This window comes from Mastacembelus armatus, chromosome 16, assembly GCF_900324485.2.
Source record: "Mastacembelus armatus chromosome 16, fMasArm1.2, whole genome shotgun sequence".
Taxonomy (NCBI): Eukaryota; Metazoa; Chordata; class Actinopteri; order Synbranchiformes; family Mastacembelidae; genus Mastacembelus; species Mastacembelus armatus.
The window spans coordinates 11,431,374-11,447,748 of NC_046648.1; the positions used below are offsets into that span (position 1 = coordinate 11,431,374).

At 38.5% G+C, this 16,375-nt stretch overlaps 1 protein-coding gene across 2 annotated transcripts in view; it reads right to left on the bottom strand.

Annotated features, from left to right (window-relative positions):
* The window catches only part of ascc3 (activating signal cointegrator 1 complex subunit 3), a 163,810-nt gene that overhangs the window by 84,338 nt on the left and 63,097 nt on the right, over positions 1-16,375 (bottom strand). For both annotated transcript variants that reach the window (XM_026293742.1, XM_026293743.1), the window contains 2 exons: positions 15,352-15,492; positions 4,573-4,737 (listed from right to left, as the gene is read on the bottom strand). In XM_026293742.1, coding sequence (XP_026149527.1) covers positions 4,573-4,737; positions 15,352-15,492 — 306 coding nt within the window. The remainder of the gene's footprint in view (positions 1-4,572; positions 4,738-15,351; positions 15,493-16,375) is intronic.

A 16,375-nucleotide genomic window follows, 5' to 3' on the forward strand; every position in this document is an offset into this window, starting at 1 on the left:
GAGTTTCTGAAAAACCTCTGCAAGCTGTCCAGCACACACCTTAAGTACTCTAGGACTGATCTCATCTGGTCCTTTTGCTTTGTTGGTCTTTAGTTTAGCTAGTTCCTTCCTCACCTGTTCTGTGGCAGAGGCTGGGCCTGTGTATTGTGTTGATGAGGAGTCAGATGGTGAGTGCAGGGGAGGAGTTATTGGAGGTGAGGTATACTTCAATGTTGTATGGCCGCTGATAGACGAGATGGTATCAGTGGGCACTGGGGAAGCAGCATTGGCAGAGATGTTGGGTGAAGGGATGTGAAGAGACCCTAAGGCATCAGCTAAGGCGGTGTAGGGAGGAGGGATGGTGTGTGAGGACAATGGATCAGAGTAAGAAGCAGAGGTGGTGTCAAATCTATTAAAGAACAGGTTAAGATCATTAGCAAACTTTGAGTCTCCTTCCACAACAGTGTGTGACTTCTTATAACCAGTCATTATTTTCATCCCATTCCACACCTCTTTGATATTGTTCTGTCTCAACTTGTGCTCTACTCTGTCTTTATAGAGCCGCTTTGCCTCCCTCAGCTTCCTCTTGAGTTCCTTCTGCGCAGCTCGGAGTTCCTCCTTGTCTCTTGCCATGAACGCCCTCTTCTTCTTGTTGAGGAGGCCTTTAATGTCCTTATTTATCCATGGCTTATTATTGGGGAAACAACAAACGTTTTTGGATGGAACAACATTGACCTCACAGAAGTGGATGTAGTCTGTGATGCAGTGAGAGATGCCTTCGATGTCCTCACCATGAGCGTCCATAAAAAGGTCCCAGTTTGTAACCCTGAAGAACTCCTGCAGGGCCTCCTCAGCATCCTTTGACCAAACCTTCCCATACCTCTTGGTAGCAGACTGTTGTCTTACTACGGGCTTGTATATTGGTACTAGATATATTAAGTTGTGGTCTGATCCACCAAGTGGGGGGAGGGCTGAAGAGCTGTATGCCTCCTTCACATTGACATAAAGGAGATCAAGAATCTTATTTTCTCGTGTTGCACAGTCCACATACTGTTTGAAGTTGGTCAGAGTTCCCGAAATACTGACATGGTTAAAATCCCCATTAATTAATATAAGGGCACTAGGATGTTTTGTTTGGAGACCAGCAACAACTGTGTGGATGATGTCACATGCACTCTGTGCTGCAGCTGATGGAGGAGTGTAAACAGTCACAACAATGGCAATTGTTGGACAACAACTGCTGGAGATAATCAAATTTCCTTTCTTACCTTCTCTTATTTAGAAGACTCATTCTGCTCTTTTCATTCTTACCCAACTGCTGCTTACAACTTTGCAAGCAATAACCTCCTGCCCTTAGCAGTCACACATATTTTCCCCACATGTAGTCTCTATTCTGTATCTATATATTAAATAAGCTGCAGATGATGGCTAAAGGATGCATTTCACAGACTGTTACAAACTGTCTTCATTGTTCATATGTGACACATACACCTCTGTTTGCTTTGGTACCAGTACCAAAGATCCAGGTTACACGCAAAGGAAAAGTACAGATATATGGGCATTCAATGAGAACCTGAGCAGAGGACTGTTCACTTTCTTTTCTCCAAGCTTCCCAACACAGACAACTTGGGCATACCCCTAAATAGCATGAAGTGAAAATAATTGCCCCAGACTAAGCTGAGCTGATAGTCTGAATACTTTGAGTGGTGGTGCATGTCTGATGTAATGGGACAGAATGTTTCAGGATCACAAGAGGTAAATCAGATGTGCACTAGGTGGAATAAACACAAAGTCCTCGATGTTCCTCTTACACCCTACATATGGAGGTTAAACTTGTTTTTCCTTTCAACTCTTAGAGACAACAACCCATTCCAGAGGGAGGGGAAAGAAATATTTTGCCTTGAATCCACTTGATAATTTGCTCCACAGTATATCTTATGAAATATTAAATATAAAAAGTATATAAAGAGAGCTGAGACATCATTCAGATCTGACAGAAATACGAGGTATTGTTCTAGTCTTTTTAGCCATGGGTTAGCAATAACAGTAACCAGTTTGGTCGAGATTAAAATACTCAAAAACTATTGGTTGGGGACAGAATGGTGGGCATTGGTTAACACTGTCACCTTTGGATAAAGTTTGCATGTTCTGCATGGGTTTTCACCAGGTACTCCAGCTTTCTTCCACAACTCCAAGACATGCAGGTTAGGTTGACTGCTAACTTTAAATAGCTCCCAGCTGTAAATGTGACCGCGTCTGTCTCTGTATGTTAGCCATGACTGGTGATCTGTTCAGGATGTGCCCCACCTCAAACCCAATATCAGGTAGGATTGACAAACATGCTGCACTATTTACAATGGCAGCACTTAAATTAGTCTATTACAGGGCTTGAGCCAAGCTATTATGTTTCACAGTGACATTTGAGTCAGTCCTCTGCGGCTGGCCTGTAAAGCAGGATTCAGTCATTCAGGAATTCTCCAGTGCTGTACCATGGATTTACTGAAGTTCAGTTCTATACCTGAGTTCTAAGAATCAACAGCCATCTGCTGGCAAAGAGACAGACAATCAAAAGGCTTCAAATTCGTGCACTTCAGAACAACCTCTGAAGGTGTTAAGGTGTACAAAAAAGCACAGTCAGCCTCTCTTCAGTGATATCAGCTAAACCTGTAGATAAATGGGCTGTGAACCGAATAAACAGCGGTCACACATACAGACCAGTTTTCAATTACCTTGCGGTTAACCTCGCCAAGAGGTCTCTGCCACTGCACTGCACAGTAGCTCATCTCTGCTTCTCTGCCCCTTTGTTTCACTTTGCAGCCCTCTCCCTGGTCTGTGTCCTTTAGATTTTTAACATTTCTCATAATGACGTCTCCTTTATGTGTTGTAAAATTGTTATATAATTGTATTTCCCTGTTCATGCGCTTTTCATTTTGTCCTTTATAGTGAAATTGTTTGTAAAATCGAAATATCACTGCTGAAACCTAGTAGTTTTGTCGGGCACTTTATGTATAGTATAGTTTAGTCTTGTGTTTCCTTTGTATAGTAGTAGTTTTACACAGTAGAAGTACTGTGCCATCTCATGTTGTTATATGTAGCACCTGGGGTACTGTTTCATTTCACTGAATACTGTACCAACGTATATAGCTGGAATGACAAGTAATAATCCTCCTGAATTTCACCTCAACTTGCTGTTATAACAACGAATTAGAACTATGTTGCCTATATCTGACAATTATGTGTTTTGGCATACACAAAATCATAAACCTACATAGACCTCACCCTTTCCTAGGTGCTTGGAGAGCAAAAGCTCTCTTTCATAGATAGGATATTGCCTGAGCCGTATTCATTTCAAAGGGAGACAAAAAATTGAGTGTAATTCTTAGAGCATGATCCTTGCCAGAATCATTGGTGGTAGTTTATTATAAAAATATTTCTTCCAATCTTTTTACATTCCAATCTTATTCCATGTATTGATTTGGTTGTATTAACTGACGTGTCAGTAGCTCATCAATATGGGATGTGAGACACTAGTACACTACACTTCTATCTGCTTGCCACTTATCACACAAATCACATTAATTTGTGACGTGTTCAGGCTGGTTCCTTTACAGGTCCCTGTGAGTGACCATCAGAGGAAATCAGCTTCATAGACAGTGCACAGACTATTTTTCTTACAACAGCATGGTGCCAGTGGAGCAGAATTCATGCTGTGTATGATATGGTATGTTAAAAAGAGTGTGGTATTGTAATTTCACAGGCCAACTAGGCATTCAAGTGACAAATAATGAAATATGAATAAACAAATTGGCAAAAGTGACTGACTTACAAGAAGTGTCTGTTCTTATTTAACCCACACATTTTGGCACATGGCCTTCCTCAGCATGTTGTTTTTTTTACAGCTTTTATACACACACTACAAGATATCAATCTTCGACTGAGAACTAGACACATAAGACCAGCCTTTGAAGCACCCCCAACAAAAAACATGTAATGAATGGTTACTACACAATCACAAAGTACCATCACAAAATAATGACTAACTTTAAGTCTTACATGAATAATAAAAATTTAATTGTAAAATTAATGGGAAAAGTATGTTGAATGTTCATCTTCAATTATCCCACTCCAATATAAATGTCTTGGACTATAAATTCATCTACTATTGTTCTAATTCCTTAGGAAATTAATATTGCATCCCCTGTCCCAAATTAACCTTCTCAATAACAGTAACAGAAAAATCCATCACTGACATGACCTTATTATTCTACAGGCAATTAATGTATTTATACTTCTTTTCTTATACTACTGCTCTTTGTGAATTTGTAAATGACAAATTCGCTAATACAGGCAGTACTTTTGGATACACAGGACTTATGTGTGTATGTTTTAGCCTATATCTGTTTATACTTTAGCAAGTTGCCACCTATGTCAAATTAGTTATTAGCTATTAGTTCCTGTTTGCAGAGTATCTGTGAGTGCGACTAATACTGAACAAAACTTAAAAACTTAAAAAGACTTGAGTGAGAATTTTCAAGTGTCAACAAATCACTGAGGAGCTGTGTAACAAGAAGGAAAAGAGCAAATGCAACTAACCTGTCTGATGGTCCTAGCTACCAGGCTCTCCAGTACTGGTCCTCGGTCTTCATGGAGAAGATGAACTTCATCCAAGATTAGAAGACGCACAATCTGGGAGAGAGCCACATCTCCGACGCTTTTCCTGGTCACTACATCCCACTTTTCTGGAGTCGTTACCAACATCTATAAAAACATAAGAGTAAGCATATGACAATCCTGGTTTACTAACCAATTCCATACAATTCATGATATAGAGGTGGTGATTAAAACAAAAAAATTACAAAAAATATTTGTAGTATAGGGCAGCATGGTGGCTGAGTGATTAAGCACTGTTGCCTCTCAGCGAGAAGGTCCTGGGTTCGCAATGTGGAGGTTTTACACCATGTCAAGGGGTCACTTGAATGTTTGCTTGACCCATTTCTGGTATGTGGTTCTGTCTCTTTTATTGGGTTAGTGTTTTATGGTTGTAGAGGGTTGTAAATAACTGCCAACAATTTGTTTAGTGCTGGTAGAGGCCTGAAGATAGAGGACACCTGAACAAGCATGTAGGGTCTTCTCCAATCTGAGTCCACCCCTCTCTGTCAAAGATATATAAACCTGATTCTGTAACACAGAGTCAGGATTTCTGCAAGGACTTCCTCTCCAGGCCCGTGATTAAACCTGAGATGATTCATCACACTTGTGGTTGTTTCTGAGAAATAGCAACTCTCAAACTTAAAAGAAATTTCCACGACAGCAACCCGGCCTTTCTGTGTGGAGTTTGCATGTTGTCCCTGTGCTTGTGTGGGTTTACTCCGGGTACTTCAGTTTCCTCCCACAGTCCAATCAGGTCAGGTTGATTGGTGACTAAATTGCCCATAGGAGTGAGTGTGAGTGTGTGTGCTTGTTTGTCTCTGTGTGCCTATGTGTGGCCCTGTGATGGACTGGTGACCTGTTCAGGGTGTACCCCTGCCTTCCACCCGAAAAGAGAGGTGGGATAAAGCTCCAGCAGATGCCCGTGACCTTGTTTAATGATTGAGCAGGTATAGATAATGGATGGATGGATTTGTAGTATACCATTTCGCAGCAGAACTTTTGTCATACAAAAAGCACTGAATACTCTTTTATTTGTTACAGTAAGTTAAAAAATTTATATAGTTTCTAGAGGTCAATGTTTCTAGTTACATAATATAGCAAAACTGTCTTGACAAATATTAACCATGCAAGCAACTAATTAAAGCTTGATTAAGCTTACCTAAAGAATACGGTGGTGTGCATACAATGTATACTGAGATTATGATGTTTCCTGAACATTGAATTAACAAACGCAGTAAGTATCCTTTTTCTAAAGACACCCAGTAGTGAAAGGATTCAAACACCATTGGAAACCTTTCTCAAAAGAAAAGATTAAATTCTGTATTTGGACTTTGTGTCCACACTAATTCTATGTTAGCTACAGTATTTTACATGATACATCAATCAGACAAATTAAATAATTATCCTGTATGTGTTTTTTTTTTTTTTGGTTTTTTATTTTTTGTTTGTTTTTTTAAATCACAAACACCTAATTATTTGTTTTAGTTCGGGTCTGGTCTTTTTTCCAAACCTGCTGCAATTACCAATACCACAAATTCTTCGCTATTGTATATTTGGATCAAAAAGAATCAATACATTAAGTATGTCCAAAAAAAGAAAAAAAAACAAAAATTGATTAACGGTATGAACCTTTATGCTCTGAAGGTGCTTTAGTAAAAATGAAGAAATGTTATCAATAAAACTGTCTTAGCTTGAACTAAGAGAGAGAAAATCTGTATCACAAAGGAGAGAGGATTCAAAGAAACATTGTTAGAGACATGACATCTTCCCATGTGAAGCTTCCATTCACTAACATATACTTCTGATAGAAGGACCACGTCATAAAGTCCACAAAAACCTTACATGAAAAATGGTCTCTTGTGCACGTGTTCATGTCTCCTCTAGGCATCCTACACACTCCTCAATCCTCACTCTTTTAAACAGCAGTAAGGGAACTGCAGGGAGGGAGGAATGATATATCCAGAGAAGGGAGAGGGAAGAAGGAAACAATGAGCAGAATCTTTTTTGGCAAGACCCTCTTCAGACCATTTTATCTTGGTTTCTACCTGTCTTTATTCAACCTACATTGCCTGAACACTGAAGGTGGTGACTTTGTTTAAGGCTACAGTTACAGTATTTTCTGGACTATAATTCACACTTTTTTTTATTTCTCTGGCTTGTAGTGTGACTTATATAGTGAAGTGACTTATATGTGTATATTTACACTCATTTTGTTGAGTAGTCACTAGTGTTAGATGGCACTCTTGCCACTTTTGAATTATCCAGAATATCCAGAATATGGAGTTTGTCCTTCATCTCTTGCACTAAAACTGTTTTAATAAGAGATTTCATTGCAATCAGTACAGACGGGTAAGCATTGTTTCAAAACAGGCTAGAAAAAATTTCCCTAACCTTTCATCTAAAGTAATAAAAGTTACTGGATGACATATAGGCCTTAGCTGCTCAAATTTGTGCCTTTATTTTAATTATCTTTTATTGTCTCATGTAAGTCCCCATGTGATCTAGACATCCCTGCCAACCCTATAGATTGGGCCCCCCCACTACTTTATGTCTCTTCCAAAGACTTTACGTGTGCAGTTTTTTAATTGTCTATGATTTCACCAAGTATACATTTCTCAACTATTTTCTGCCCACTTAACTGAATTACATACAGTGTAAAACAAAATCCCTCCAAAATACTGTCAAGAGTCATGGTTCATCAATGGCCAATTACCTGGACAGTACCTCTGCTTATTGAAATAGAAACACCTGGAGTGAATCTTAAGACCATAGTGTACTATAGGTCTATTATAAACTGCATCATATTTGATTCTGCAGTATTCTGTGACATGCTTAACAACAATTCTCCATCTCAAATGGATCAAAGGTCAGTAGCAGCATTCTCTGTGTGTTGCTTAGTGCCTATAAATTCCAGTGTACTTTGAAAAAAATGAAAAAAATTACTATGCAAAATTAATGGTGTGTGAACTATTTGGCAACCTGTCTAGAGGTGTGTAAATTCCTATTACACTCTCCTGTAAAAACAGTCCATTAAATCCTCTCTAGTTTGCATTTAAATCAATCCATCCAACCATTAGAGACTGGCGAGATCACAGAAAAGGAAGGCCCTGTTCCTAATTGGAACCACAAGTTAATCTAAATGGGGGCTTTGGCAAATGGAGCACAAGCACAAGTGTTTTCTTAATTGCCTCACAAGTACATGCAAATGACAAACTATGTTGTCAGAACATCACATTCTCATAAAAAGGATGTCAGATTTGTGAGTTTATTTAATTAAAACTGTTGTTCTCAAGCCTTTGATTTGAACATAGCCAGTCCCTGCTTGCAGACACCCACGAATAATGCAGTAATCCTGGCACTAAGCACTAGAGCTAAGAACTTAAAAAAGTCACCTGGTGGCATGATGAGGTAAAGCACATGAACGTTTTTCATGCAAGTTCATGCACTTATCCCCTGATGAGTAGGAGCAACAATGTCGAGCTCATGTTAGTATTTATGATACAGAAGCACAGACGTCGTACTTCAAACTAAATAGAAGAAAACCTGATCTTTTATCAGCTACTAGATGAAAAATCATATATGGAAACACACCATTCTAAAAATTAATTACTTTATTGCATGATAATATAGTATCAAGAAAAGAAAAGAACGGCTTAGTCAGAACTGAGGGTATAAATTCATGCTGAACATGCCCACAAGCTTCAGGGCCAGAGAGACAAGACAGAGCATGCCTCTTTTAATCTCTATATGTGAATAGGGACTAAGGCTGTCCAAATTTCCATCCAAGATATAGACAAGAAAAACCAACAAGGTTGAACAGCTGTACCGCAATACCCTGAAGCTGGAAACACTCATATCAGCGGAGATGGCATTGCCTATTTAAACAGGCATCTATTTTTATTTCCTCTACTTTTAAGTAGACATTAGTTAAATGTTTGTTAACTTATCTATGTTTTATTTTGCTTTTCAGTAGGGCTCTTTAGCTTTAGTACTTTGTCTTTAGCTTGTTCTTCTGTAAACTGTTTTTGGAACCATGTGAATGGACAATGAGAGCAATGAGAAATTAAAGGGAAATCCCAGCAGAAATTTGAGCACCTATGCACATCATAGGTCATAGAAGTTGCTTACTCTTCTCCTTGCACACATTACTCTTCATACTCTTCTACTCACAATGCTGTGTGTCTGTCTGGATATATATTCTGGATCTTTACAGTAAGTACCTGAACAAGGAATATAACTTGCCTTGTTTTTTCGTAATGCATTTTTGCAATCAATTAGTAACAGAGCTTCTGTTGTTTTTGACAATCGTGCAATATATGAGTCCCCTCACTGTTGTGCCTAATTGATTTATAAATTTCACCTGCATGTAAGATCAGTGGTACCCAATCCTGGTCCTCAGGATTGTTTTCAACGAGGGCAGTTTTCCAAGTGTTCCTTGAGAACCAGGATTGGGAACCATGGATGTAGATAATGTAATGTTGTTACTACACACACTGAAGAAGCCTGAAACATTTGTGCCATGATGAAATAAATCATGTATATATATCTTTTTTGTTTATGCAGTGCTGTTTTTGATAGTTACACATTTAGAGGAATCTAGAACCCAACAATATAAATTTGGGTTGAGTGTGTTTCCTTGTCTTCAGTCTTTTCAATAACTGTCATGACCCATGCCTGACACTTTACTAATGACTTAGATTAATTATTTATGAGTTCTTTTATAGGGTTTTCTTTTATACTTTTTGTCACCAACTGCTTTGTTTTGTACTGTTCTTTGTAAAAATCCTATTACGGGATGTTAGGATCAGTTAATCAGTTAATCCACATGATTGATTAGATTTGCGCTGCATGCGTTTCCGGATGCAACCCTCTCATTTGACTAGGGCTTGGGACCGACACTAAGTCAACACTGGCTCGTCCAACCTCAGTGGCTCAGTCTAGGGGCCCCTGGTCCCCCACGGCCGTCTCCCATCCAAGTACTAACTAGGTCCAGCCCTGCTTAGCTTCCAAGGTCTGAAAGGATTTGGGCACTCTTAGAATGTTAGCCACCTTTGGGAAAATCCCATATTATGAGGGTCAAATTGGCTGAAACACATTAGCAGGTTTTCCAAATTCACTGCCTGTCACTTGAGCTCACCTAAAAAGTTCGACACACTCCTCTAGCCTCAGCTTAGAGGGAAACTGTCTGGCTGTGAGGCAGCTCCTTCTTGGATGTCATTAACTGATATTTCCTCTCTGGGCAGAGAAGGAAGAGGGCTTGGAAGTCCCAGGATGCCACCCACCCACACACTGGTAACCACATGGCAGCATCCCTCTAAACCCTTTCAGTTTCCATGGCAACTATCACATCCATGGAGAGATGAGGATGTGTGAGGTAGATGAAGTAGAGAGGTTAGAGAAAGACATTTCCTATATATGAACAACTAAGAGGCTGTCAAGGCAAATTGCACTGAAAACCTTGTCAATGCTACCTTGTCATCTACAACTATGTGTGTGCTTGTCCTTATAATATGTTCTGTTCCTCAGATATGTTAAAATAATTTATGGTATGCATAACTATGGCTTTTTCCCACACCTATCATTCACTCAAGCAGATTTTCATCATTTTCAAATTGTTTCAGATTACTGCAGTTTTCCTATTTTAAAAAAATGAAATGTAGCCACTCACTGCAGCTTCCTGTTGCCTTGGCTGCAAATCTCCCACAGATGATTTTTAATTGATTTAAAAAGGTCCAGCGTAATGGTTATGGCGATTATTGTTGATTTTTGTCAGGGATAGTACACTGAGCATTGTTACAACTGATGTCGTGAACATCATAGCACAAAGCTAATTTACAGCTGCTGTCCCTGGTTAGGCTTTACATAAAACGAAACTTCGAAACAATTTAACACACTCATCGCAAAGCAACAAAGATATAAACAAGGACAAAAATGCATATATGCAGGTATCAATGTATCCATATATTGTATAAGGCCATGTATGTCATCATTTTCATACAGTTATACACATATGTAACTTCATGTAAAGTTACACACAAAATATATGTCCCTGCACAAAGTAAGAAAGTGTAACTCTAAAGCAGTGGTTCTCAAACATTTTTCTGTAGGGCCCTCTTCAGATAAGAATAGCTGAGAGCCCTCTCACATAATTGTCCCTTCACACTGCCAGTAGTAACAGTAAACTGACTGATGGTTACTATAGCAACATCACTTCTGCATGATATTCAACAACAACGCTAGCAAAAATTTTCACGTTGTGAACTGTTGTTTACACTACTAAAATCCACTTTTAAAAATGTCTGTTGTGGGCGCTGCATTGGCTTAGTATTTGATGAATCAACGTAAACATACGTTACTCGTGGTTCATATTATCCTGAAAAGTAGGTGTGTGTGATACTGGAAAATTTGGTATTGATCTGATAACAAGTAAATACAGGACTAATACTGGTGATACCAATAGTGATAGCAATACTATTTACTTATAAGACAAGCTTATGTACTTTCATGTAGTGGAGAGCAGTGTTGTGTCATTTATATGCATCATCATCATGTTAAATCTGGATACAAAAAAAAAAGTTTTTTTCTAAAATGAGTTACACAGCATATTTTTTTCTCCTCATGGTGGCAGCAATATGCTGCTGAAGACAATCTGATACGACAAAAATAATATTTTCAATGCTATATACAAGCTACCTGGTTATCTTTTTGAAAACTCTGCCAGTGCACCTTGGGTCTGGGTCTGTCTGTGTCTGTGAATTTCCTTCCTTCGCCTTTCATTTTATTTACCTTCTCGGAGCTGTCTTTTTTTGTGGTTTATAAAGATTGGCGGTGTTGCCATAGTCAACAGCCTTGTTACACACAGCACAGTTCACACTGTTTTCATTTACTGAACTAATGCCACTAATACTCCACAGATACTCTTCCTCTCTGCCATTATGATGTCATCATGCTGTCACTCACTCCCTGCAGTCAGGTGCTCCTGAAGGTCCATCAAGTGTGCAGTAATGTGTGCATGCAAGACCTGAAAGGAGCTTTGGTGTTTGCACAAAAGTCTACTCTTTGATAAAATGGGCTCAACACACTGAACATAACACTCAGTATTGATCCTATGACACCAATACTGATCCAAAGCCAATACTAACATTAGTATCTATATTATCAACACTTGGCTTGATCTGCTTACCCCTACTGAAAAGTACCTGATCTGAAGTATAGGAGCTTAAAAAGTCCCGTAAAACCGCGTTCTAAGAAATATAGTTCTCAGCTCCTGCGGTTCCTACACAGAAAATGGGAACTCCTTTTAAAGGGTCAAGCATATGAAAAAGCTCCTCCAGTCCAGAAGCACCTCTTGTTATGCTGTCAATACTCAAGCATGTCATGTAACACCCCGACAATAGCGCCACACCTCCCACTTTGGGACCTACTGCTGTAAAGTAAGTTGCTGAACGTTCACATCAATGTTATTGTTGCAGCCATTTTTTCAGTTACATAAAGAAAATCTAGAGTTTGGATTGTGATTTTAAATCTCAAGTTCCATAATTGTGAACCCGTTACTGAGAAAGATGCCTGACCTACAGTGGGGTTCTGCACCTTCGAATTCTACAGTTCCTGCTCAATGCATCTCTGGTCTTCACACCTTCACTATTATATTTTTGTATCAAATGACAGATTACATTAGGTTCAAGGCTATTTATATATATATATATTTTAATGAATGAGAACTTAAGTTTCAAAACTTTAAAAAATATCCTTTTGAATTTTTTTTTTTATAAAAAAAGTAATATTAAGAGCATGTTAATTTGTCAAAGATGACAAATCCTCAATGATTACTGTGACAACAATGGTGAATCTGTAATTAGCACTGATTGTTCAGTCGAAGTTAATGGGAGCCTGGGCTTGTTGGAGACAATGGCTACTTTCTATATGGATTTAAACCCAGAAGCGGGCTTGCTATTGTCTACCCCTTCTGCAGTCACTGATGTCAACCATATCGATCATTTGACTTAACCCTTGCCTATCTGCAAGTTCATATGGTCTAAGACAATATGCTCATATACTCAACTCAATCATGAGTACATTTGTGTGATTACCCAATGAATTATATATGTTTACTAGTTTTTTGATATTTCTTTCACCTCTCATTTAACTGTTCTTTATAAAGTGCTGTATAATGAGCTTGATGAAGACCAGACGACAAAACATGCAAGTCTAACATTATACAAGTTATTGAACCTTCAGGAGCACTACCCCTTCCTTCATAATACTTGCAAGTTGCTGAAGACATGTCAGAGCCCCCAGCCTACTGTGTACATCAAAAGGGCATGATGAAAGAAAAAGTGAGGACTTTGAGGAGAGACGGAAGAAAACCCAAGGTTACAGTGCGTGGCATCACTCCAGCCTGTTAAGTGTGCACAGTCCTTTTCACTCAGCCACTTTGTGTAAAAGCAAAATGAATGCTGCAGAGACTCATTCTCTTTGTTAAATCTTTTCATGAGCTGATAGAAATGCAACTTTAATACACCTTCAGATTAGCTGGAATTGGCCTCATTTACCCCTCCCCCCAGCCCCCACCCCACCCATGCACCCCCGACCACACACACATACACACGCATACACACACACACACACACACACACAAATTCCAACCTTTCCTTCTCTGTATTCATAAGTCCCATAAGGCTTATAAACTTTAATCTGTGGAGCCTCTCAAATCCAACTCTTTTGGATTTCACAGATATGCGTGTTTTCCCAACCTTCTCAGTTTCATAGTTCATTCTTTCAGGCTGGATGCACCAGACTCCGTTTCATTCTGAGCAGGAAGACTGGGTTCTCTCAATATGTGCTCAGCTTGCAGCTTTCATTGGTACTAATGTGACAAACCCATCTTTTTACAGTAGAGAAAGAAACACTTATATATGGGGAGTTTCTCTTAGATCTCCAAAGCTTAATTCGCAACCCCATGAAACACATAAAAAATGTACAGTACTTCAGACCCTCAGAACGTAATTATTTGAACAACCCACTGATTACTCAACAGAAATAAAACACCTCACTGACTAGCAAATTAGACTCAACAACTAAACATAATTGGCTAATTTTGTCATTGAGAAAATTATTCTTATTACTTTGTTCGCAAAATGGCAACTTTGATAAAGAGGCCCTGTCAAATCTGCTTGGGAAAACAGAAGAAAACAAACTATTGCAGCAATAATGTTTTTTTTTTAAGACATTTAGTTGAGAATTTCGTTGGGCCATTGCCCATGCATATAAACATGTACCGTATTCTAAACAAATTTGTAGTTAATTTCTGTTTTTTTAGAAGATATAAACCTGTTAATTAAACCTGCAGTGTTTTGTGTTCCAGTGTTTATGTGAAAAAATATTGTAACCACTGTACTGTAAAAACTGTCATCATTGGATGTGTTAAACTCTCTTAAAATCTATAAAACTCATAATGAGATGGGGATATATCAGCGTAACTTGTTTTTGTTTGTGGGTTTTTTCTTTGTTTTGCCCTGAATAAAACACTGCCCAAACCAAAGTGTAGTTAACAAGGAGCATTGCTCTGGTGACTTTTCTGACAGAGTGTATTATATGACTTTGTTGGTGGTAAAACAGGGTTTAAAAATACCTTTCAAACTTTACCTGCCAGTCTTGCTAAACTGCCCTCCGCCAATATCTCTGAGAGCAAATCTGTTTCTTATGGATCAGTTTAAAATATTATTTTTCTGTGGGAGGTGTGATAAGGAAAAGCACAGCATAGCCAAGCTTGAAGGAAAACAAAGTGGGGAATGCAAGGAAACAAATGACACCCAGGTGAGCAAGGAAAGGGAAAAAGAGGTAGATAACTAAAAATCTTAATCCATTTTCTGGCCAGGCCCCTGCCAAGCATCCAAAAACAAAAGTGCATAAGTGCATAAATGAAGTGCATAAGTAAAACGCATACAAAAGAAAATGTTGATTTGTAAAAATTAGGTATTAATCCACTTATCACTTTCAAACTTCCCTGCCATCTGTGATAAACACTTCCAAGTCCATTTGTTTCTACTGAAAACAAACTATTTTAGGTCATGACTACATACTGTATTTTTTTTTTTTTAAATTCTCAATCATTTCTTTACAGTAAGACACTAATTTTTCAACAAATGTCACTCAAACAGGGGAAAACAGCACAAATTAATCCACATTTGTTGGATTTACTAATTTGGGATGTGTATGCTAATGGTAAATAAGTAGCTTGGTCCGGCTGGAATTTGTTCATGATAGGAAAATAGAGAATCAGCAGACATTATCCCTTGAAGTACAGACCTTCACTCCAGGTTTGCACTGCAGCATTACTGAAAAATAACCAAGACCCAAATTGTTTGTTCAGTGATGTTGTTACTTGGTTCATTAAAGTTTTTATAAGTGACCTATTTATCATTTGTTCTGTATTTGAAAGAAAGCATATATTCTAAAGTACTTAACATCCTGTTGAGTTATACTTTTGACTACTAATAGGCACAATTGTGTCAAATGCACTTAGCAGAATATAAATATGGCCTCCAAAAATCGGCACAATTCAATCCACTTGGGGGCGCTAGAAAACATCCATGTGTAGAAGAAGACCCTGGAGGGACAGCCATTGTCCCATTTAGCCTGAGCTAACATGATAGAGAGCTCATAATATGTGTGAATGTGTGTGGTTTCTGTGTGTGTGTGTGTGTAGTTGGGCGGGGGTACCTGTGTTCGTAGGATCTCTCCTTTGGTTAGCTGCATGTCTCCAGTGAGTTCTTTCACAGTGATGCCCAGTGGCTCCAATCGCTTACTGAAGTAATTTGTCATCTCGGCTGCCAAGGCCTTCATTGGAGCCACATATACAATCTACAGAGGGAGAGAATGACACAGAAATAAATAGGATAAAGAGAGGTAGAGTGGGGAATGAAGAAGTATGAAAACGATGGGGATAGGAGCTGGAGGGTGGAGGAGTGTACAGGACATAGGCACTAGAAGGACACTGTAGTGATAAATGAGCAAACAGAGGCAGGATCATTTGTTCCTTGGCAACCTGAACAAATCACAATTAATTGAAAAATATAATGCCAGTCACTTGCATGGGTAAAGTTTAATGGTGATATATGAAAAGTGGTCATTGTCAATGGCTGGCATTGTGCGATATTGTGTCAAAGAGTGTTGTTTATTTATATATTTAATCAGCCTCTCTTCATTTCCTCCAGGTTAAATAAAGCTCTTTTTAAATTCAGTGATGACTCAGATACTGTCAGTGAAAATGTGAATACTAGGGAGATTGATTGGTAAGGATTCCTGATTTGTCAGAACTGTAATATCAATAACCTCCAGCGATCTTGGGTCTGCTGCCTCATTTATTTATTGCTGGTTGTACAGGATGCATTCACTGTTAATGGTTTGTCCATCATAAGGACAAACCACAATCAAGTTAACTCTCTGTGGTCTGAGGGTGTTTTGGGGCCCTGGACAAGTTTTGACATGCCCTGACATTTGTGCTTTTTTCAGTTGTTTTTAAACATATTAATGGCTAAAGTCTGATAACAAACTGGGGTACAATAATATGTGAGCAGCGAGTTTATACATGATTGTGTTTTTGAGAAAACAGTGTTTATGCATGGTTAGTGAAAAACTACAAATTTTAAGTCACTAAAATAAGACTATAAAACACAAACAGAACATTGGTTCACTAGACTTAAGAACTGCATCTTGTTGCCAAAAGTGTTTGATCATGAATAGT